Source organism: Mobula birostris, chromosome 3, assembly GCF_030028105.1.
Source record: "Mobula birostris isolate sMobBir1 chromosome 3, sMobBir1.hap1, whole genome shotgun sequence".
NCBI lineage: Eukaryota > Metazoa > Chordata > Chondrichthyes > Myliobatiformes > Myliobatidae > Mobula > Mobula birostris.
In genome coordinates this window covers 181,638,968-181,664,064 of record NC_092372.1, presented here as the reverse complement: position 1 = coordinate 181,664,064, position 25,097 = coordinate 181,638,968, and the positions used below count along the sequence as shown (strand labels likewise).

General features: G+C 43.6%; 1 protein-coding gene across 1 annotated transcript in view; it reads right to left on the bottom strand.

Annotated features, from left to right (window-relative positions):
• Positions 1-25,097, bottom strand: part of LOC140195719 (alpha-2,8-sialyltransferase 8F-like) — a 76,333-nt gene that overhangs the window by 50,477 nt on the left and 759 nt on the right. Inside the window, exon 2 of the mRNA XM_072254427.1 lies at positions 4,191-4,280. Coding sequence (XP_072110528.1) covers positions 4,191-4,280 — 90 coding nt within the window. The remainder of the gene's footprint in view (positions 1-4,190; positions 4,281-25,097) is intronic.

Here is a 25,097-nt window from a genome sequence, read left to right as displayed (position 1 = left end):
CAATTATTACATTAATTCTCAAGAAGGATAAGGATCCGCTAAAACCAGCATCTTATAGGCCGATCTCACTTTTAAATGCGGACTATAAAATTACAGCAAAGGCATTGGCTAATAGACTAGCTCGATATCTGCCAAAATTGATTAAACCCGGTCAAACAGGATTTATTAAAAATAGACAATTATCTGATAATCAAGCAACACACATCAAAGTTGCTGGTGAACGCAGCAGGCCAGGCAGCATCTCTAGGAAGAGGTGCAGTCAACGTTTCAGGCCGAGACGCTTCGTCTATTATTATCTGATAATATTGGCAGACTATTGACTATATTACATTTAGCTAGGACGAAGGTGGACCCAACTGTAGCAGTGGCTTTAGATGCTGAAAAGGTCTTTGATAGACTAGAATGGGATTTTTTATTTAAAACAATGGAAAAATTTGGTCTAGGCCAAATATCCATAAATTGGATAAAAGCACTATACCATCAGTCTAAGGCCAAAATAATTACGAATGGGCAGATTTCACCAGTTTTCTCTCCACATAGATCTAGTAGACAAGGTTGCCCACTATCTCCAGCTCTATTTGTTCTGGTAATAGAGCCATTGGCTGAGGCTGTTAGACAGGATCCGGACATAAAGGGGTTTAAGGTGCCCCAGGAAGAATATAAAATTAATTTATTTGCTGATGACACTTTAGTATATTTGGCTGACCCGGCCGGCTCTTTGGTAAGACTTACGGCCTTGCTGGACAATTATGGTATAGTCTCGGGATATAAAATAAATTGGAATAAAAGTGAAATTTTACCTTTAGGTAAAGACTATGCCCAATATCAATATGGCACTCAGTTTAGATGGGTTAAATTCAACATGAAATATCTGGGGATTAAGTTTAGTCGTAATTTGGAAGATATTTATAAACTTATTTATCTCCCCTTGCTGTGGAATGTCGAGGAGGACCTACGTAGGTGGATAAAGCTTCCCATCACACTGATGGGCAGGGTAAACTGTATAAAAATGAAGATAATGCCAAGACTTCAGTATTTTTTTCAGTCTTTACCCATCCCATTACCCAATAATTTTTTTTAAGATTCTCAATGGACATATTCATTTATTTTCATGGTCGGGTAAAATACCTAGAATCTCCATGGAAAAATGGGCCTGGGACTATAAATTGGGAGGGTTAAAATTACCAGATTATAAAAAATATTATTTAGCTGCACAAGCATGCTTCATTGCTTCTTTTTTTGATGAAACAACTATTCCTCCTTGGGTTACAATTGGCTTACATATGGTAGGAGAAGAGATGGCAGAAGAATTTATATATAAATGGGACTCTAAATTAATTAAAAAGAAAATAAATAATCCTCTACTGAGACACGTAATTTATATCTGGGAAAAAATTAAACAGTTTATGGGTCTAAAAAAATGAATATCCTCAAAGATGCCTCTATCTCAGAACAGATTAATACCCATGACTCTGGGTCATAAATTTCTAGTCACCTGGCATCAACACGGTATCAGGTGCATTGAAGGTTGTTATAATCAGCAGAAGCAATTTATGTCTTTTGAGGGACTTACACATAATTTATCTAATAACACATTCTTCTGTTATCTCCAATTACGATCTTTTTTGACGGACTGTTTGGGTCCATCACTGGCCCTACCTAGGTGCTCAGACATGGAGGTTCTAATTCGAAAGGGGAATACAACTAAATTTATTTCTAATATGTATTCTTTATTCCAGGACTAATGCAGAAAGCTTGGTATATACAGATCGAGGGAGAGATGGAAGTCGGATTTCGGCATTGTAATTGATCATCAATTTTGGTCACATCTATGTTTGGATAGTGTTACCACTCTTATCAACTCTAGGTACAGAATAATACATTTTAATTTTTTACATCAGTAGTATGTCACACCTGAAAAAATACATAAAATAAACCAGAAAATTCTGACAAGTATTTCAGGTGTGGCATAGATGTTGGTACCTTTTTGCATTCCACCTGGCTATGCACAAAACTGAAATCTTTTTGGATAGATCTAGGGGAGGTACCGGGAAAGATTCTGGGGATAGATTTCCCTCTAGACCCAGAATTGTTTCTTCTGGGGAACTTAGCAGTTTTGAAAGTTAACCTCCCCAGGAATAAATCCAAAATTACTGACCTCTACCTTGCCGAGGCACAGTGTCAACTCGCTGATACCTCCTCTTATTTACCCCTCGATCATGACCCCACTAAGGAGCACTCACATTGTCACCAACCTTAGCAGCTCTGGGGATCTCCCATCCACTGCCATCAACCTTATATTTTCCACACTCCGCACTTTCCATTTCTACCTCCAACCCAAGATCCACAAACCTGCCTGTCCAGGTACTCCCATTATTTCAGCTTGCTCCTGCCCCACCGAACTCATTTCTGCATACCTCGACACTGTTTTATCCCCCCCTTGTTCAATCCCTAGAGGAATTAGTCCTTACCCTTAATAATTTCTCCTTTGGCTCCTCCTACTTCCTCCAAACTAAAGGTGTAGCCATGGGCACCCGTATGGGTCCCAGCTATGCCTGCCTTTTTGTTAGCTTTGTGGAACAATCCATATTCCAAGCCTATACTGGTATCCGTCCCCCACTTTTCCTTCGCTACATCGACGACTGGATTGGCGCTACTTCCTGCACGCATGCTGAGCTCATTGACTTCATTAACTTTGCCTCCAACTTTCACCCTGCCCTCAAATTTACCTGGTCCATTTCTGACACCTCCCTCCCCTTTTCTGATCTTTCTGTCTTTATCCCTGGAGACAGCTTACCTACTGAAGTCTACTATAAGCCTATAGACTCACAGCTACCTGGACTATTCCTCTTCCTACCCACTCTCTTGCAAAAACGCGAGCCCCTTCTCACAATTCCTCCGTCTCCGCCACATCTGCTCTTGGGATGAGGCTTTTCATTCCAGGATGAAGGAGATGCCCTCCTTTTTTTTAAGAAAGGGGCTTCCCTTCTTCCACCATCAACTCTGCTCTCAAACGCATTTCCCCCATTTCACGCACATCTGCTCTCACTCCATCCTCCCGCCACCCCACTAGGAATAGGGTTCCCCTTGTCCTCACCTACCACCCCACCAGCCTCCGGGTCCAACATATAATTCTCCGTAACTTCCGCCACCTCCAACAGGATCCCACCACCAAGCACATCCCTCCCTCCCCCCATCTCTGCTTTCCGCAGGGATCGCTCCCTAAGCGACTCCCTTGTCCATTCATCCCCCTCATCCCTCCCCACTGATCTCCCTCCTGGCACTGATCCTTGTAAGCGGAACAAGTGCTACACATGCCCTTACACTTCCTCTCTCTCTACCATTCAGGGCCCAATACATATGTATGTATGTATGTATTTATTTATTTATTTGTTTATTTATCATTTTTTATGTATTATTTTATTTATTATTTTTCCCCTTTCTTTCTCTCTCTAGTTTTTCTCCCTCTGCCCTTTTCACTATAACTCCTTTTAGATTTGATCAGAAGGATTTCCCCCCTTTTTTTTAACCTTATCCTCCAAATGGACTGCCCAGTCCCCTTGTTTTTTGTTTTAGGTTAGTTTAGTGTTTTTTTTTCTCTAATAATAGAAAATTTTGAATCTTTTTTTCATGAACTGTTAAGAGGAGAGGTGGTTCTCTTTTCTCTTTATATTAGCTTAATACTACATGATTTTGACAGCGTATACTTCTTTCTGTGTTTGTATTATTATTGAATTATGTATTTGAGATAACCTCTCCTCTGGTTTGTATCTACCCTTATTCTTTTATATCAATACAAAAAAGATTGAAAGTAACTCCTTGCCTACTTTCCATCTTCCTCTGGTGCTCCTCTCCCCCTTTCTTTCTCCCTAGGCTTCCTGTCCTATGATCCTCTCCCTTCTCCAGCCTTGTATCCCTTTTGCCAATCAACTTTCCAGCTTTTAGCTCCATCCCTTCCCCTCCTGTCTTCTCCTATCATTTCAGATCTCCCCCTCGCCCTCCCACTTTCAAATCTCTTACTACCTCTTCTTTCAGTTAGTCTTGACGAAGGGTCTCGGCCCAAAACATCGACTGTACCTCTTCCTAGAGATGCTGCCTGACCTGCTGCATTCCACCAGCATTTTGTGTGTGTTGCTTGAATTTCAAGCATCTGCAGATTTCCTTGTGTTTGCGAGAATAAGAACTGTTACCTGTTTGGTTTTAGAGTAAAGATTTTGCTCAGTTCCATACATTCTGGTGAAATATGCTTCTGTTGGTCCTTTCTTGTCTCTTTTGCAATTCTACAAAAATCCGGTTAAGAAAAATAGAGATAAAGAGTCAAACAATAAAAAACCTACTTGCAGAGGATCATATTTTACATTATGATGGACATCAATGTTGACTCTTAATGCAATTATACTGAGCAAAACTCTAAATTTGTTTTGCAATATTTATAAAGAAACTAGGTTTCCAGGTGAAAACATGGCTTGCTGGTTTAGTTGTCCAAGGCATTGAATAATAGACAATGAACATATTATTATTTATTGACATATAACATACAATCGTATATACTACTTATTACCAATTACTATAAATTGCACATTTAGACGGAGATGAAACATAAAATTTTACTCATGTATGTGTAAGATGTAAGTAATAAAGTCAATTCAATTCATATTTCTAGCTTATTTAGTCTCGTATCTGTCTTTTAGCTAGTCATTAAGGAATTTTTACTAACTCGCTATCTTCTGACATTGCACACACCTTTGTGTACGTTTAAAACGGATGTGGGTCGTCCAACACCATGCCCACAAATTTTTTTTATCGACAGTGAAAGCTATATTTTGTATTCCGAAAAATCATCTTGAATGTCTCCCGCTTATTTTAATTTGCCAATGCTCTACTTAATTTTGGCCGACTGGTGGCGTCCAACCTGCTCCCTTGAGCGTCGAGCTCGCAAATCGACCTCGTAAAAATAAGAAAGCCTGCTTAAAAAAATGCCGTCATGACGGCGTCCAGATGACTCCACTCGGAGTTAAGGGCTTTCTTCTTCTTCTTCATCAACTTAATTTGCCAGCACATTTTAGCTAGCTCTGCTTATAGGCTTACATAATTAATCCTCTTTGAAATGCTATTCCTGTATCCATTGGTTTCTTTCCCACTGGGAATGTAAAAATTAACAATATTATAATTGTTGCTACTCAGTACGACGCTATTTATTAATCCTATCGTATTGTGCTTCTCTACCCGATCACAGTAACCCTTCCAAAGCAGCCCACGAACAAGGAAACTCGGCTTCCTTTTCCAATGTTCCCCGATTATTATTGCTGTGCTTTCTTGCAATTTCGTGCAGCATCGATACAGAAAACATTTGTTTACATTCTGGGGAACTTTATTTATATGTTAGTTTGGCACAGTACTAAACGCTTAAATGTGAAACTAAGGGTAACATTATAATAAAAAGTGCATTGACTCTTTCCATGATCTCCGGTTGTATTGTAACTCTTTGCTCTGTTCGTTTATACTCCACGGTCAGAAAGGACCATGTGTATTGGAAACAATATTGGAATGAATTAAAAGATTTGAGGGGATTAGAAAAAACAAGAATGACTGAGCGTCACTCGAACTTTGTAGAGAAACATAGAGCCGTCAAGCCAAATCACTTAAATGCATTTATATATTGCTTTCAACGACAATAAAATATTCGCAAATATTGGGATTCGTACCTGAAGTAATTAGTTTTCTCTCGTCCCATCCAGGAAATCCAGCAGAAGCAAAATAGAAAAATTAGTAGAATCATGAAATATAATATATTTTGCATGGTTAATCTTTCAAATGTCTGAGAAAGAGATTCTAAACCCAAAATTTGCGCTGGTGATTTTCTAGACGCCAGTAACAGTTTCATTTCGCTCGCCTTCCACAACAGTGATAGTTTGATAATAAGAAAATTCACCGAGTGTGTTTCAGCGAGTAGCTCCACCCATCTCCTGCAAAGCCTTCAATTGTACGCGCCAATGAGTTGTTCATTCGAAAATAGTACATAGATGGTGTAAGCAGGTTACAACTGTCCAAAGAGATCTTGATCAAATAGCAAGATGGGCTACGGAATGGCAAATGGATTTTTATCGAAATAAGTGTGAGCTGATGCATTTTGGACAGTGAAATCCGGGTGGAACCTAGACAGGAAATGGCAGAGCAGTGTCGAGTAGGAAAGGAAATCAAGGTGGCTGCACAAATAGACATGATGGCATGCTGGCTTCAATCAATCAAGGCAGCAAGGTTAGGATTGAGGGACATCATAAATTATAAGTCCTTGGTGAGGTTATGAAGCACCTTCAATTACTCCAAAAGACTGAGGTTTGGTAAAATACTGAAAGGCTTTTATTCGCTGTACAATACGACCTCCACAGTGAGTGTCTGCCCCTGGACTGAGGGGGAGGGGCAAGGCGAACACCTTTATACAGGACTCTGTGGGAGGAGCCACAGGGGCAGTCAACAGAGGGGTGTGTCCAGACAGGTAACCGGGTTACAACATATATACATGGTTTACCACAGGTTACACGGAGCATTGTGAACAGTGTTGGTCATTCTTTTGGAGGAAGGACATTGTAAAGCTAGAGGGTACAGAAGAGATTTCAGAATCAGAATCAGGTTTAAGATCATCGGCATATTCCATGGAATTTGTCATCTCTGCGGCAGCAGTACAATCAATGTATAATAATAAGGAAAATATGAATTATAGTAAGTGTGGTAACTTCTACTTTGAAAAAGGCACATTTGACAACTTCATGCCCGAAGAAACAACTTTTATCTCGAATGTCAAAACCGTTATGTACATACAGAGGCTTTCATAAGCCGTACGGCACGGCAGGCACACTATATACAAAGCACACCGGAAGTAACTCCCCATTATCTTAATTAGTATTAACTTTCTTTTAATAATGCTCACATTACAACACTTCTCCCCCTTTAAAATCCAATATTCCCCAAACGTAAAAAGAACAGGAAATAAAAACAGCGGTGTTATTAACTTGCGTACCCTTGAAAACTTATACTAGTATCTCAGCAACAGTTTATCAATACAGAACATCTGGAAAGCATGACAGATTCAACATTCAATCTAACAACAACAACAAGAAAACTGTCCCGCCAAAGATTCAGTCTGTCAGGAGGTTTACGAGTGCGCTGTGATCTGCGCACTACCCCCGGTGACCCAGCAGGCACCGCTGGTGGGGGTGTTTTAGGTGGGTCTGGTGTTGGGGGCGTGAGCGGGGTCTGTGTGTCTGCGTGAGAATGTCCATCCTCCTCAGGGTACCCCGACCCCTCTGCCAGCGTCTCTCCCTCCGGCAAAGTCATTGGTGGACATGCTTCCCCCGTAGTCTTTCTCACAAATGGAAACTCCATGGAACGTGAACAGCCCACTCTGCCAAACCACCGGAGGCTGGGTGGAAAGGGGCCATCTGAATGTGAAGAATGCCATTCTGCTGCATGAACTCACCGGTGAACGTCGGGCCATTATCAGTGACCAGAGTGTCAGGCAACCCCTGGACTGCAAACACTTGCCTGAGTTTGTCTGTGGTTGAGGAGGCTGTGATGTTGCTCATGATGTGAGCTTCAATCCATTTAGAATGCACATCTACCATTACAAGAAACATCTGTCCCATAAAAGGGCCAGCAAAGTCCGAATGTAGCCTAGACCAGGGGTGGTTTGGCCACTACTCCCATGGGTGCAAAGGAGTTGGTGGTGGCATATTCTGATTAGTCTGACATTGCGTGCATGATTTTACCTCGTTCTCCAGATCCTGATCCATTCTTGGCCACCAAACGTAGGATCTTGCAAGGCTTTCCATTCGAGACACCCCTGGATGAGTCTCATGAATTTCCTCCACAATCTGTGAATGGCCGGCGGGAGACACGATGACCCTCGCCCCCCAGAAAATGCAGCCATCCTGCAGACTGAGTTCTGTCTTGCGTTTGGCATAAGGCCTCAGTTCCTCTCCTTCCAAGACACTGGGCCAACCTTGTAAAAGAAAAGTCTTGACTTGGGACAGGACTAGTTCCCTCTCTGTCCACTGCTTGATCTGGGTCACCTTTATAGGTGTCTCTGACAACCTCTCCAATGAAAACACAGTCTCTGGAGGCACCTATGTAGTAACTGGTGTCTCAGGTAAAGGTAGTCAACTCAGTGCGTCGGCATTTGCATTATTCCCACCCGCTCTGTACACTATAGCATACTGGTAGGCTGACAATGTAAGAGCCCAACACTGTATCCTGGCTGAGGCTAGTGGTGGGATACATCTAGTCTCACTGAACGGGCTCATCAGTGGTTTATGGTCCGTATAAATTGTAAATACGCGTCCATAAAGGTACTGATCAAAGCGTTTGACCGCAAAAAACAATGGCCAGACCTTCTTTGTCTAGCTGTGAATAACCCTTCTCAGCAGCTGTCAGGGTATGAGAAGCAAAACCAATAGGCTTCTCTGAGTGGTCCTCCATTACATGTGAGAGAACTGCCCCAACTCCATAGGGCGAGGCATCACATGCAAGGGTGATCTCCTTGTCTGGGTCATAGTGATCAGGCAGCTTCACTGAGTGGAGGAGTTCTTTCACTTCCTTGAAAGCTTTCTCCTGCTCTTCACCGCACTGTCACGTAGTGTCATTGTGAAGCAGCTTATACAGCGGGGTCAAAACCCTTGAGATATCAGGAAGAAACTTGCCATAATAATTCACCATGACCCAAAATGATCTGTGTTCCGTGACAGTCTTAGGGCTTGGGGCCTCCTTAATAGCTCTCACTTTATCCTCCACAGCGCAAAGCCCCTCAGCTGTGATCTTGTGTCCCAGGTAAGTCACAGTCAGTGCCAGGAACACACATTTTCCGTGTTTCGTCTGTAGCCCTGCATCTGAGAGCGTCTTCAGCACCTGTTCTGAATTAGCCAGATGCTCCACCTCTGTAGCCCCCGTGATCAAAATATCATCAAGGTACACTGCTATGTGCAGAATCCCCTGCAGCAAAGTGTCCATTGTCCTTTGGAAAATGGCAGGGCTGGACGCCATTCCAGACACCAGGCGATTGTACTTGAATAATCCCTTGTGCGTATTAATTGTGACGTACTCCTTTGAATCCTCATCGAGCAGCAGCTGTTGGTAGGCGTGACTCATGTCCAGCTTTGTGAACAGCTTACCCCCTGACAGGGTCCAAACAGGTCATCCACCCGTGGCAGTGGGCACTCCTCCAGCTTAGAGACCTGATTCACCGTATGTTTATAATCCCCACATATCCTCACCATTTTGTCTGCCTTCAAAACTGGAACAATGGGAGCTGCCCACCTTGAAAACTGGACGGGCTCAATAATGCCCAGCCTCTGTAAACGTTCCAGCTCCTCCTCGACTTTGCCTTTCATGGCATAGGGCACCGACCTGGGCTTCAAAAAACGTGGTGTAGCCTCAGGGTCAACATGGAGTTTCACTGTCATGCCCTTCAGTGTTCCTAGCTCGTCCCTGAAAATGTCACTATACCACTGCAGAATGTCCTCCGTCATGTGTGTGTACTTAATCTCATGCCAGTTTCGCCGGATTTTGCGAAGCCAATCGCGACCCAAAAGACTGGGTCCCCTGCCCTTAGCTATCACTAGCCTAGCTTCAGCCTTTTGACCCCCAGCATATAATACCCCTAAATGAGGTATGGGCTGCCCCGTATAGGTCCTGAGTTTGAACTTTGATGGTCTAATGGGAGGCAGGTTAGACCTCCATGTCCTCCTGTAGGTCTCCTCACTAATGACCGATGCAGTAACCCCTGAATCAATCTCCTTTCCCCTGACAGTGACTGTGGCATAATATGGTTCAGGTGGTTCTTCATCTGTTTCCACTGCAAACATGTTGTAGGCACACGCTGACTCTTCATCTGCTTCTTCTAGATGGTGTGTGGCTGCCTGAGCCTGTTGAGCTTTCCCCTGCCCAGGCTTAATCTTACCCTTTGAACTTCTGAATTTTTTAGCTAAATGTCCCTTTTTGCTACAAGCACGGCAGACAGTGTCTTTGAATTTGCAATCATTTGCATAGTGCGTCCCTCCACACCGGAAACATTCCACCCGCTTTGCCTGTTCACCAGTCTCCCTCCTGACTTGGTGCACTGCCGCCGACTGCGACCCCCCCCCCCCCCCCACGTCCTTTCTGGATATCCCTGACATTATTAGCAGCCATCTTCATGCCTGGGGCAATCTCTAAGGCTTTCTTGAAAGTCAACGGTGGGGTTTCCCCTAACAGACGGCGTTGTATGCCGTCATTATTAATGCCGCATACCAATCTATCACGGAGCATGTCTTCCAGCACCGCTCCGAAATCACAATGCTCCAACAGCTGCCAAAGCTCGGCCACAAAATTGGCCACAGACTGACCTGGCTTCCTGAAACGGCTGTGAAACTTGCACCGTTGGACTATCACAGAAGGTTTCCGATTGTAGTGGTTCCCTACGAGCTTGACCATTTCGTCATATGGAATGTCCCCTGGTTTCCGCGGTGTGGTTAAATTCCTTATTAGCTTGTAAGTCTTTGCCCCACACACACTCAGAATAGAGCACTTCTTAGCCTCCTCAGTAATTCCATTAGCACGGAAAAGGTGTCCCAACCTTTCCTCATACTCTGGCCAGTCCTCCGTTACCCCCACAAAATCAACGATAGTCCCAAACATAGCCATCTGAACATGAGGCCCCTTATCGGCGCCGCTGCTCCCGTTCGAAACGTGCCGACACGTCCACAAAACCAGTTTACCTCGTCGCCAAAAATATGTGGTAACTTCTACTTTGAAAAAAGCACACTTGACAACTTCATGCCCAAAGAAACAACTTTATTTCGAACGTCAAAACCATTATGTATATACAGAGGGTTTCACAACCCGTACGGCATAGCAGGGACACTATGTACAGAGCACTGGAAGTAAAAAGAACGGAAGTAAAAACCCTCCCCACATTATCCTAATTAGTATTAACTTACTTTTAATAATGCTCGCATTACAACAGTAAATATATTTACAGTATATTAAATAGTTAAATAAGTCATGCAAGATAGAAATTAAAAAGTAGATGGAATTCATAGGTTCAATGTCCATTCAGAAATCGGATGCAGAAGGGAAGAAGCTGTTCTTGAATCACTGAGTTTGTATCTTCAGCCTTCTGTACTCCTTCCTGATGTTGGCAAAGAGAACAAGGCATGACCTGGGTGATGAGGGTCCTTAACGATGGGTGACACCTTTTTGAGGTATCACTTTTTGAAGATGTCCTGGATACAACGCAGGCTAGAGACCATGATGTCCTCGTTGTCCACGGGAATGATACCGGAGGATTGGAGGGAGGCGAATGTTGTTCCTTGTTCAAAAAAGGTAATAGGGATAGTCCGGGTAATTATAGACCAGTGAGCCTTACGTCTGTGGTGGGAAAGCTGTTGGAAAAGATTCTTAGAGATAGGATCTATAGGCATTTAGAGAATCATGGTCTGATCAAGGACAGTCAGCATGGCTTTGTGAAGGGTAGATTGTGTCTAACAAGCCTGATAGAGTTCTTTGAGGAGGTGATCAGGCATATAGATGAGGGTAGTGCAGTGGATGTGACCTACATGGATTTTAGTAAGGCATTTGACAAGGTTCCACATGGTAGGCTTATTCAGAAAGTTAGAAGGCATGGGATCCAGGGAAGTTTGGCCAGGTAGATTCAGAATTTGCTTGCCTGCAGAAGGCAGAGGGTGGTGGTGCAGGGAGTATATTCAGATTGGAGCATTGTGACTAGTGGTGTCCCACAAAGATCTGTTCTGGGACCTCTACTTTTTGTGATTTTTGTTAACGACCTGGATGTGGGGGTAGAAGGGTGGGTTGGCAAGTTTGCAGACGACACAAAGGTTGGTGGTGTTGTAGATAGTGTAGAGGATTGTCAAAGATTGCAGAGAGACATTGATAGGATGCAGAGGTGGGCTGAGAAGTGGCAGATGGAGTTCAACCCAGAGAAGTGTGAGGTGGTACACTTTGGAAGGACAAACTCCAAGGCAGAGTACAAAGTAAATAGCAGGATACTTGGTAGTGTGGAGGAGCAGAGGGATTTTGGGGTACATGTCCACAGATCCCTGAAAGTTGCCTCACAGGTGGATAGGGTAGTTAAGAAAGCTTATGGGGTGTTAGCTTTCATAAGTCGAGGGATAGAGTTTAAGAGTCGCGATGTAATGATGCAGCTCTATAAAACTCTGCTTAGGCCACACTTGGAGTACTGTGTCCAGTTCTGGTCACCTCACTATAGGAAAGATGTGGAAGCATTGGAAAGGGTACAGAGGAGATTTACCAGGATGCTGCCTGGTTTAGAAAGTATGCATTATGATCAGAGATTAAGGGAGCTAGGGCTTTACTCTTTGGAGAGAAGGAGGATAAGAGGAGACATGATAGAAGTGTACAAGATAATAAGAGGAATAGATAGAGTGGATAGCCAGCGCCTCTTCCCCAGGGCACAACTGCTCATTACGAGAGGACATGGCTTTATGGTAAGGGGTGGGAAGTTCAAGGGGGATATTAGAGGAAGGTTTTTTTACTCAGAGAGTGGTTGGTGTGTGGAATGCACTGCCTGAGTCAGTGGTGGAGGCAGATACACTAGTGAAGTTTAAGAGACCACTAGACAGGTATATGGAGGAATCTAAGGTGGGGGCTTATATGGGAGGCAGGGTTTGAGGGTTGGCACAACATTGTGGGCCGAAAGGCCTGTACTATGCTGTACTATTCTATGTCTATGTAAATCAATTTCTTGGTCTTACTGACTTTGAGTGCAAGATTGTTGTTGCAACACCACTCGTCCAGTTTACCTACCTCATTTCTGTATGCCTCCTTGCCACCATCTGAAATTCTGCCATAATAGTTGTCTTATTGGCAAATTTACAGATAAGGTCCTAAAGAAAGCTTTTGACTCATTGGCCTTCATAAATTAAAGTATTGACTAGAGGAGATGGGATGTTATGTTGAAGTTGTATAAGATGTTAATGAGGCTTAATTTGGAGCATTGAGTGCAGTTTTGGTCACCGAACTGCAGAAAAGATATAAAAAAGGTTGAAAGAGTGTCTGGAAGTACATAGTATTACTGAAGCAGATCACAAGATCTTACGGATCACGATAGATGTGTCTGGTATAAAACTAAAAATGGAACTGGACACGGTCAGCTTCGTCTACAATTTCAGAGACTAATTACAACAGACTGTTTTCCAAGCTACGATTAGAGAAGACCTCAGTGATGCTAAAGATCTACACAGCTAAAAAGTGTCTCCCAAAGGCAAACTGAAAGTGAGTATGACATATGGAGGCCAAACAAAACAGTTAGAGCCTTACATGTTGAAAAGTGGAGGGGCAGCCCTTTTCGGACATAAATGGTTTAGAAAAATCCAACTAGACTGGCATATAATCGAAGCTCTCAATATGTCATCAGCAGGCAACTGCAGCCCAAATGGTGGCACTAACCAGAGACTGTCACAGCTACTTAATGCTCACGAGAAGGGTATTGATAAGCTCAAAGGCATGAAGGCCAGAATTGAATTGAATGAAGTAGCAACACCAAGATTCCATAAAGTGCGTCCAGTGTCTTACACACTATGATCTAAAGTGGATGCTGAACTTCACAGCTTGGAAGTGTCTGAAATTCTCTCCAAGGTTGAGTGCAGTGATTGGGCTATGTCATTATCCCAGTGATCAAGGAAAGGACAGCTGGAGCCATTCGCATATCTGGGGATTTCAAAGTGAGCATCAAACCCAGTACTGTGTACTGTGCAGTATCCCTTGCCATGAGTAGATGACATTTTTACATCTTTGGCAGGCAAGGAGAGGTCTTCAAGGATTGACTTGTCACAAGCCCATCTGTAAATGGAGATTGAGGAGTCACGCAGGAAGTTCCTCACAATCAACACTCACAAGGGACTGTTCCAGTATAATCGTCTAGTCTTTAGCATCGCATCAGCAAGTTGACAAAGAGCAATGGACCAACTGCTCCAAGATATTCCAGGAACACAACGTTACCTTAATCACTTTATTGTGACTGGCAAGAATGATGAAGAGCATCTCCAGAACCTTGGTAAAGTGCTTCTCAGTCTGAGTGAGTCTGGTCTGCGCACAAAGAAAGAGAAATGTGCGTTTTTCAAGAATGAAATCTCATATTATTGACATGTCATGGGCAAAGATGGCTTACATAAGTCACAAGAGAAGATTGAGGTAGTGCTACAGGCACCAAGACCGGAACTGTGTCACAGCTCAGGTCATACTTATGCCCTGTTCTTGGTTGGTGCAGCTGTAATGAAACCCAATTTCCCTCAGGATCAATAAAGTATATCTATCTATACTTGGGCCTTGTAAGCTACTACCACCACAACTACACACAGATCAACTGAGTGGCCATAACTCTAGTATGGGGAATAAAGAAGTTCCATCAGTACCTGTATGGACAAAAGCTTACACTAGTGACGCCTCACCAGCCCCTTGTGTCCATTCTCAATACCAGGAAGGGAATTTCAGTGATATCTGCTACCCAGATACAATGTTGGGCACTGTTCCTAGGAGCCCTTCTCTTAAACAACACAGCAATGTTGACGGCTTGTCATGTCTTCCACTACTGGCGACTGCAAAAGAAAAATCTTTATACCATGAGCCAGCAGAAGTGTTCCATACAGGTGGACTAGTTGCTGGTAACAAATTCTGAAATTCAAAGGGAAACAAGGAATGACCTGACAGTGTTAAAAGTCTATGACATCACCGTGCAAGGATGGTTAGCTCATGGTAATCCTATATTTCCAGAGTTCTCAATGAGACAAGACCAACTGTCAGTATGTCAAAGAACCACAGCTGTGTGGATCTTGTGTTCTAGTTCCCTCAAAACTGTGCGCCAGAGTGTTAGAGAATCTGCGTGAAGGACACCTGGGTACACAGTCAAGATGAAGAGTCTCGCCCAGTGTTACGTGTGGTGGCCGGGAATAGACAGACAGATTGAAGACTTGACCAAAAACTGTTCCAGATTCCAAAAAGTTCAAAGTGCACTCCTACTGGCACCATTACCAACGTGAGAGTGGCCATCATCACCATGGCAAAGAGTACTTATTGACTTAGCTGGGCATTTCATGGACTCCATATTTCTGATTGCTGCAGCTGGTCATTGAAGATGCTGGAAGTCATACCAATGAAGTCAACCACCTCAGAAAAGACTGTTTCCACTCTGAGGACTATCTTCTCCAAAAATGGCTTATCTGAACAAATTGATGTATTGGAACTCTGTTCATGAAATGACAAACCAAATAACTGCAGTGCTGTTAATGAGCAGGAACCTCAGATCTTGCACAGATATCCTGAATCTAGATCTACACAGGGAAGTGCAGAATAAACAGTTCAGTCAGTTGCCAAATGAATCAGTAAGCAGCATCGAAGTAGGACAGGAAGTCCTAGTACATGCAAAATGCTGGAGGAACTCAGCAGGCCAGGCAGCATCTATGGAAAAAGGTACAGTGGAAACTTAGGCCCAAAGAGTTGACTAAGGATACTGGAGCTCATACATGGATACGTCATGTGGACCAGATACTGGATGCACAACTGAAGAACACACCTGAGTCGACTGCATCCAACCAGATGGACACATTATAGTCATTGGACTTACTTCTCAGTGATGATCATGTCACTAACAGCAACCTGACACCTGCAACAGAGAACATTGTCTTTGATAAGACACCTGGCAAACCGGATGCCACTCCATAGACCCAGAGGGGATATTCTGAAAGAAACAGAGCACCACCCAAAAGTTTGAATCTTTAGTATAGTGAAGTTACTTATGGAACGTTATTTAGAAAGCATGTTTAGTTGAATATGGTTTGTGAAATGGAAATTGAATGTCTTGTACATATACAGCTTTATGTTGCATTAATCTAAGGGGGGAGGAAGTGTAATGTATGGATCTATTTCTTTTAGAACAATAACTCCTCTGTCACTACTTAAGGACTGATAACTTACCTATGTACATTGATCTGTTGTCTACGCATGCATATTAATCTGTTCTCTCTCACTGCAACGTGAATACCCCATTTAAATCCATCTCCCACGTGCGTGCTTTTATTACTTGATTTGTAATTGCATGGACACAACATGGTTCATGAAGCTGATGCTGCTGCAGCCTCATTTCCATAGACTCTGTGTACACCTTCTGAGTAAATACAGATGCATAGAATCTCCCCCATCAATTTTGGCTGCCTACATAAATTAACATTACAGTCTTCCCGAGGACCAATTTTGTCCCTTGCAATCCTTTTGCTCTTAACGCATCTGTAGAATCCCTTAAAGCTTTCCTTTACTTTGTCTGTTGGAACAATTTTATGTCTGCTTTTAGCCTTCCTGATTACTTTCTACATGTTCTCTTGTATTTCTTGTACTCCATCGGCATCTCATTTGTTCCTATTTTCTTATACCTGCTATAAACCTCCCTTTTTCTCTTAACCAGGACTGCAACATCTCTTGAAAACCAAGATTTTATACACTTGTTATCTTTACCTTTTATTCTAATAGGCACATACAAGCTTTGTACTCCTATAATTTCATTTTTGAAGGCCTCCTACACAAACTTCTGTCACCTGCCTTCTCATTCTCTAATAGCAGATCCAGTATCGCACACTCTCTTGTTGGGACTTCAATGTACCGATTAAGGAAACTTTCCTGAACACATTTGACAAACTCTATTCCATCTAGTTTTTTTTACAGTATGGGATTCCCAGTCAATATATGGAAAGTTAAAAGCATCTACTATAACAACCTTATGTTTCTTGCAACAGTCTATGATCTCTACAAATATGTTCCTCTAAGTTCCGAGGATTGTCGTGTGGTTTGTAATATAGCCCCATTAATGTGGTCATACAGTTCTTATCTCTCAATTCTCCCCATAGCAGATCACTAGTCACGTTCTCTGGTCTGTCCCAACAGAGCACCCCTCTGACATTTTCCCCGAGTAGTAACACCACCCCTCCTCTTGTTATCCTTCCCGCTCCGTCAAGTCTAAAACAATGGAACCCTGGAATATTGAGCTGCATTCCTGCCACTCCTGCAACCAACTCCAGCAGAACAACATGACAGAGGTCTGGAGGGGGATGAGGACCATCACTGGGTTCCGGCAAACTAGCAACAGAGGAGCTGAACGCAGTGTGGACAAGGCCAATGAACTTAACCTGTTCTTTAACAGATTTGACATTGTGGCCCCTGCCCATCCCCCACATGAGCCATCTGTTGTCGGCCCCCAACCAACACATATTCCACTCTCCCCTCCTACCCCTCCTCACAGTCCCCCACCCTGCTCTCATGACTATACCTCTTCCCCACACGAAACCACCACGGTGGGCTTCACAGCTGAACAGGTGAGAAGACAGCTGAAACGTCTCAACCCAAGCAAGGCTGCAGAACCGGATGGTGTCAGTACCAGGGTGCTCAAAGCCTGTGCCCCTCAGCTATGTGGAGTACTTCGCCATGTATTCAACCTGAGCCTGAGGCTCCGGAGGGTTCCTGTACTGTGGAAGAGGTCCTGCCTCGTCCCTGTGCCGAAGACGCTGCGCCCCAGCGGCCTCAATGACTACAGACTGGTGGCATTGACCTCCCACATCATGAAGACCCTGGAGGAACTTGTTCTGGAGCTGTTCCGGCCTATGGTCAGGCCACACTTAGGTCCCCTCCAGTTCACCTACCAACCCCAACTAGGAGTTGAGGATGCCATTGTCTACCTGTTGAACCGTGTCTACGCCCACCTGGACAAGCTAGCAAGCACTGTGAGGGTCATGTTTTTTGACTTCTCCAGTGCGTTCAACACCATCAGCCCTGCTCTGCTGGGGGAAAAGCTGACAGCGATGCAGGTGGATGCTTTCCTGGTGTCATGGATTATTGATTACCTGACTGGCAGACCACAGTACGTGTGCTTGCAACACTGTGTGTCCAACAGAGTGATCAGCAGCACTGGAGCTCCACAGGGGACTGTCTTGTCTCCCTTTCTCTTCACCATTTACACCTCGGACTTCAACTACTGCACAGAGTCTTGTCATCTTCAGAAGTTTTCGGATGACTCTGCCATAGTTGGATGCATCAGCAAGGGAGATGAGGCTGAGTACAGGGCTACGGTAGGAAACTTTGTCACATGGTGTGAGCAGAATTATCTGCAGCTTAATGTGGAAAAGGCTAAGGAGCTGGTGGTAGACCTGAGGAGAGCTAAGGTATCAGTGACCCCTGTTTCCATCCAGGGGGTCTGTGTGGACATGGTGGAGGATTACAAATACCTGGGGATACGAATTGACAATAAACTGGACTGGTCAAAGAACACTGAGGCTATCTACAAGAAGGGTCAGAGCCGTCTCTATTTCCTGAGGAGACTGAGGTCCTTTAACATCTGCCGGACGATGCTGAGGATGTTCTATGAGTCTGTGGTGGCCAGTGCTATCATGTTTGCTGTTGTGTGCTGGGGCAGCAGGCTGAGGGTTGCAGACACCAACAGAATCAACAAACTCATTCGTAAGGCCAGTAATCTAGTGGAGATGGAACTGGACTCTCTGACAGTGGTGTCTAAAAAGAGGATGCTGTCTAAGTTGCTTGCCATCTCGGAAAATGTCTCCCATCCACTACATAATGTACTGGGTGGGCACAGGAGTACATTCAGCCAGAGACTCATTCCACCGAGATGCAACACAGAGCGTCATAGGAAGTCATTCCTGCCTGTGGCCATCAAACTTTACAACTCCTCCCTTGGAGGGTCAGACATCTTGAGCCAATAGGCTGGTCCTGGATTTATTTCATAATTTACTGGCATAATTTACATATTACTATTTAACTATTTATGGTTTTATTACTATTTATTATTTATGGTGCAACTGTAACAAAAACCAGTTTCCCGTGGGATCAATAAAGTATGACTATGACTAAGTCATATTTCCAGGTGTTGATCCATGCCCAGAGCTCACCTTTCCTCCCTGTAGTGCTTGTTGTATTGAAATATATGCAGCTCAGGACACTTGTCACACCATACTCAACCTTTTGATTCCTGACTTTGTCTGAGGTCTTACCAACATCTGCCTCTGCAACCTGTCCACTGACTGTTCTGGCTCTCTGGTTCCCATACCCCTGAAACTGTATTTTAAATCCCACCGTACAGCATTAACAAGCGTTTCTGCTAGGATATTAGACAACTTCAGTTCAGGTGGAAACTGTCCCTTCTGCACAGTTCCCACCTTCCCTGGGAGAGAGTGCAATGATCCAAAAATCTTAAGCCCTCATTCCTACACTAACTCCTTAGCCACGTATTAAAATGTATAATCTTCCTTGTTCTGGCCTTACTAGCATGTGGCATGGGTAGCAATCCTGAGATCACAACCCTGGAGGTCCTGCCCTTTAACCTAGCACCTAATTCCCTATGCAGAACCTCGTCACTCATCATACCCATATCATTGGTACCTACATAGACCACAACCTCCCATTTAAGAATGCTGAGGACTCAATACAAGATGTCCTGGCCCTGGCACTTGGAAGGCAGAATACATCTGGGAATCTCGTTCTTGTCCACAGATCCTCCTGTCCCTTCCCGTAACTAATGAATCCCCTATCACCTCTCGCCTTCCCTTCTGAGTCACAGATCCAGACTCAGTGCCAGGGACCCGACCACTGTGATGTTCCTCTGTTAGGTAATCTCCCCAACAGTATCCAAGTGATATACCCATTGTTGAGTGGATGGCCAAAGGGGTACTCTGCACTGGCTCCTTAACCCCTTTCCCCTTTCTGACTGTCAGCCAGTTCTCTTTGTCCTGCACCTTGGGTGTAACAACTTCTCTGAATTTCCCATCAATCATCCGAGTAATGCAGACTTTATCCAGTTCCAGCTCCAAAACCTTAATATGGATTATTAGAAGCTGCAGCTGGATGTACTTCTTGCAGTTGTAATCATCAGGGACCCTGGAGGTTTAACTGCCTTCCCACATCCCGCAAGAGGAGTATTCCACTGTCCTGTCTGGCATCTCTACTGTATCTAACTGTGCAGATATACAGAAGGTAAGGGGGGAAGAAAAACGCATCCTAGAGATTTTCTTTTATTTGATTTCTCTGACTGAAGCCTTGAAGAGCTAAAGCCTCAAGATCACCACTCTGACTCTGTCCACGCTAAGCCTCAAGATCACCACTCTAACTTCGTCCACTCAGACAATGGCTGCTGCACTTGCCCCCGCCTTCCTTTAATTTGCTCTTGCTAATCAGTCCTAAACGTGGATTGGTTGCTGGTCAGAGGTCAATTACCTTCTACATTTTGGAACCCTGCAATATCTTACGACATAAAGAATATATGCTTTTCTCTTTTTTCCCTACCAAAATGGACAATTTCACATTGTTCCATAATGTGTACCATTCTGCCAAACATTCACTTAGTAACCTGGTATTTTAATTGGCTCCCTTTTCCCTATCACAATTCACTCTGCTATCTATTTTTACATCAAGAGCAAATTTGCCAAATGTATGTACCTTCCATCCCTTCATCCAAGCTATTTACATAGATTGTAAAAAGTTGTTATTCACAATTCATCATACTTTGTCAACCAGGAAAGATTATAATTAAATGACTGTATCCAGTTTGTCAATCAACAATCTGTTCATTCCAGTCTCTTACCTTCTACAGCAGGAGATTTTATTTTGGCAATAACCTTTGATGCAGTTTTATTACATATACCAATCCCATTTCCTGAGTGATGAAAACTGCAAGTATTTTCCCAGAGAAGAATGTTCCCAATTGACCAAACTGTGAGCAACTGGAACGAAAGAAGAGGAACAAAGCATGAAAAGGTTGTGTGATCTTGGGACGGAACATTGCTAACCATTTCATGTTTTGGTTTTTGAGAAGAACAATTCTGAATGTAATACCATAAGCATATGCTCTCTCTAGCACAATCTGTTTGAATAATTTGCAGATTAATTTTTTGTTATATTAACATTTTTGGCTCTGAAATGAGTCTTGAAGCATAATTAGGAAATCAAGGACAATTGCAACTTAAATGTAAACTAAAAAATACCTAACAATAACATACAAAACCAAAAGTGCAACAATACAGCTAATTATAATTCAAAAAATGCAGCGAATACAAAAAAAGAACAAAAAAATAGACTCATCGGAATACTTTATTGATGACCTGAGGTTGTGACAACTCTAAAGTTCTTCTAAATTGTTAATGTTGATGGAGTCAATATTGTAAAATGGATGTTCCACCATGGTGATTCCCTAACATGTAGATCGTCATTCACAAATTCTATTGAATGTAATGGTCTATTATTGATAAAGAAAAGGGAATGAATGAGATTCCCTAAGCATTATTGGAGAATGAACTGTTTTGTCACAGATTCAGGAACCATGACTTCTTTTGGATAATTATTTGAGACAGTAGATTATAGGAGCAAGGGAATATTGACTTAGAGTCATAGAACCATGTAGCATAGAAACAAGCCCTTCAGCCATGGATCTCACATCAACCATCAGCTACCAAGTTTACATGGATCCTACACTAATCCCATTTTTTCTTCTCCCTATATTCTCTTCAAGCCACATCCCCTTACCTTCTCATCAAATACCTACACACCAGCAGAATTTTACAATGGCCAGTTACCCTACCAACCACATTTGGATATGTGAGGAACCAATGTGGCAGTATGTAGAGGGAGTCCACATAGTTTCACGGAGAACATGCAAACTCCAGTTGGACAGTACCCAAGATCAGGAGTGAACCAGAACATTGGCACTGTGAGTCAGTCACTGGCAGAATCACTGTGACAGAGTATAGTCCTTTTTAAATTCATAAGTTTGTTCTCCTTGTGACCATGTGGACTTCCTCTATATGCTCCTTAACTTTCAGGATAGCTATAGATGTGGATAGGTATGGTCCTTGTGAGAGAGTTCTAAATTGGAGTAGGGCAAATTACGAGGGCATTATGCAGAAACAAAGAAGAGTTAATTGGAAACGTCTTTTTTTTCTGGCGAGTCCATTCCAGACATGTGGAGGGTGCTTAAAGATCAATTGCACAGAATAAAGAAAAGCTATATTCCTGTTGGAAGGAACATAGAATAGTACAGCACAGTACAGGCCCTTCGGCCCACAATGTTGTGCCGACCCTCAAACCCTACCTCCCATATAAGCCCCCACCTTAGATTCCTCCATATACCTGTCTAGTAGTTTCTTAAACTTCACTAGTGTATCTGCCTCCACCACTGACTCAGGCAGTGCATTCCACACACCAACCACTCTCTGAGTAAAACACCTTCCCCTAATATCCCCCTTGAACTTCCCACACCTTACCTTAAAGCCATGTCCTCTTGTATTGAGCAGTGGTGCCCTGGGGAAGGGGCGCTGGCTATCCACTCTATCTATTCCTCTTATTATCTTGTACACCTCTATTATGTCTCCTCTCATCCTCCTTCTCTCCAAAGAGTAAAGCCCTAGCTCCCTTAATCTCTGATCATATTGCATACTTTCTAAACCAGGTAGCATCCTGGTAAATCTCCTCTGTACCCTTTCCAATGCTTCCACATCCTTCCTACAGTGAGGTGACCAGAACTGGACACAATACTCCAAGTGTGGCCTAACCAGAGTTTTATAGAGCTGCATCATTACATCGCGACTCTTAAACTCTATCCCTCGACTTATGAAAGCTAACACCCCATAAGCTTTCTTAACTACCCTATCCACCTGTGAGGCAACTTTCAGAGATCTGTGGACATGTACCCCAAAATCCCTCTGCTCCTCCACACTACCAAGTATCCTGCTATTTACTTTGTACTCTGCCTTGGAGTTTGTCCTTCCAAAGTGTACCACCTCACACTTCTCTGGGTTGAACTCCATCTGCCACTTCTCAGCCCACCTCTGCATCCTATCAATGTCCCTCTGCAATCTTTGACAATCCTCTACACTATCTACAACACCACCAACCTTTGTGTCGTCTTCAAACTTGCCAACCCACCCTTCTACCCCCACATCCAGGTCTTTAATAAAAATCACGAAAAGTAGAGGTCCCAGAACAGACCCTTGTGGGACACCACTAGTCACAATCCTCCAATCTGAATGTACTCCCTCCACCACCACCCTCTGCCTTCTGCAGGCAAGCAAATTCTGAATCCACCTGGCCAAACTTCCCTGGATCCCATGCCTTCTAACTTTCTGAATAAGCCTACCATGTGGAACCTTGTCAAATGCCTTACTAAAATCCATATAGATCACATCCACTGCACTACCCTCATCAATATGCCTGGTCACCTCCTCAAAGAACTCTATCAGGCTTGTTAGACACGATCTGCCCTTCACAAAACCATGCGACTGTCCCTGATCAGACCATGATTCTCTAAATGCCCAGAGAGCCTATCTCTAAGAATCTTTTCCAACAGCTTTCCCACCACAGATGTAAGGCTCACTGGTCTATAATTACCCGGACTATCCCTACTACCTTTTTTGATCAAGGGAACAACATTCGCCTCCCTCCAATCCTCCGGTACCATTCCCATGGACAACGAGGACATAAAGATCCTAGCCAGAGGCTAAGCAATCTCTTCTCTCGCCTCGTGGATAAGCCTGGGGAATATTCCGTCAGGCCCCGGGGATTTATCTGTCCTAATGTATTTTAACAACTCCAACACCTCCTCTCCCTTAATATCAGCATGCTCCAGAACATCAACCTCACTCATATTGTCCTCACCATCATCAAGTTCCCTCTCATTGGTGAATACCGAAGAGAAGTATTCATTGAGGACCTCGCTCACTTCCACAACTTCCAGGCACATCTTCCCACCTTTATCTCTAATCAGTCCTACCTTCATTCCTGTCATCCTTTTTTTCTTCACATAATTGAAGAATGCCTTGGGGTTTTCCTTTACCCTACTCGCCAAGGCCTCCTCATGCCCCCTTCTTGCTCTTCTCAGCCCCTTCTTAAGCTCCTTTCTTGCTCCCCTATATTGCTCAATAGACCCATCTGATCCTTGCTTCCTAAACCTCATGTATGCTGCCTTCTTCCACCCTACTAGATTTTCCACCTCACTTGTCACCCATGGTTCCTTCACCCTACCATTCTTTATCTTCCTCACCGGGACAAATTTATCCTTTACATCCCGCAAGAGATCTCTAAACATCGACCACATGTCCATAGTAAATTTCCCTGCAAAAACATCATCCCAATTCACACCTGCAAGTTCTAGCCTTATAGCCTCATAATCTGCCTTTCCCCAATTAAAAATTTTCCTGTCCTCTTTGATTCTATCCTTGTTCATGGTAATTATAAAGGCCAGGGAGTGGTGGTCACTGTCCCCCAGATGCTCACCCACTGAGAGATCTGTGACCTGATCCGATTCATTACCTAGTACTAGATCTAGTATGGCATTCCCGCTGGTCGGCCTGTCCGCATGCTGTGACAGGAATCCATCCTGGACACGCTTAACAAATTCTGTCCCATCTAAACCCTTGGAACTAATCAGGTGCCAATCAATATTAGGGAAGTTAAAGTCACCCATGATAACAACCCTGTTATTTTTACACCTTTCCAAAATCTGCCTCCCAATCTGCTCCTCTGTATCTCTGCTGCTACCAGGGGGCCTATAGAATACCCCCAGTAGAGTAACTGCTCCCTTCCTGTTCCTGAATTCCACCCATATTGATTCAAAAGAGGATCCTGCTACATTACCCACCCTTTCTGTAGCTGTAATAGTATCCCTGACCAGTAATGCCACCCCTCCTCCCCTTTCTATCCCTTTTAAGGCACTGAAATCCAGGAATATTGAAAATCCATTCCTGCCCTGGTGCCAGCCAAGTCTCTGTAATGGCCACTACATCATAATTCCATGTATGTATCCAAGCTCTCAGTTCATCACCTTTGTTCCTGATGCTTCTTGCATTGAGGTACACACATTTCAGCCCTTCTACCTCACTGTCTTTACACTGTTTATTCTGCTTCTCTTTCCTCAAAGCCTCTCTGTATGTTAGATCTGGCTTTACTCCATGCACTTCTTTCACTGCTCTATTGCTCTGGGTCCCATCCCCCTCGCAAATTAGTTTAAACCCTCCCGAACCATGCTAGTAAACCTACCTCCAAGGATA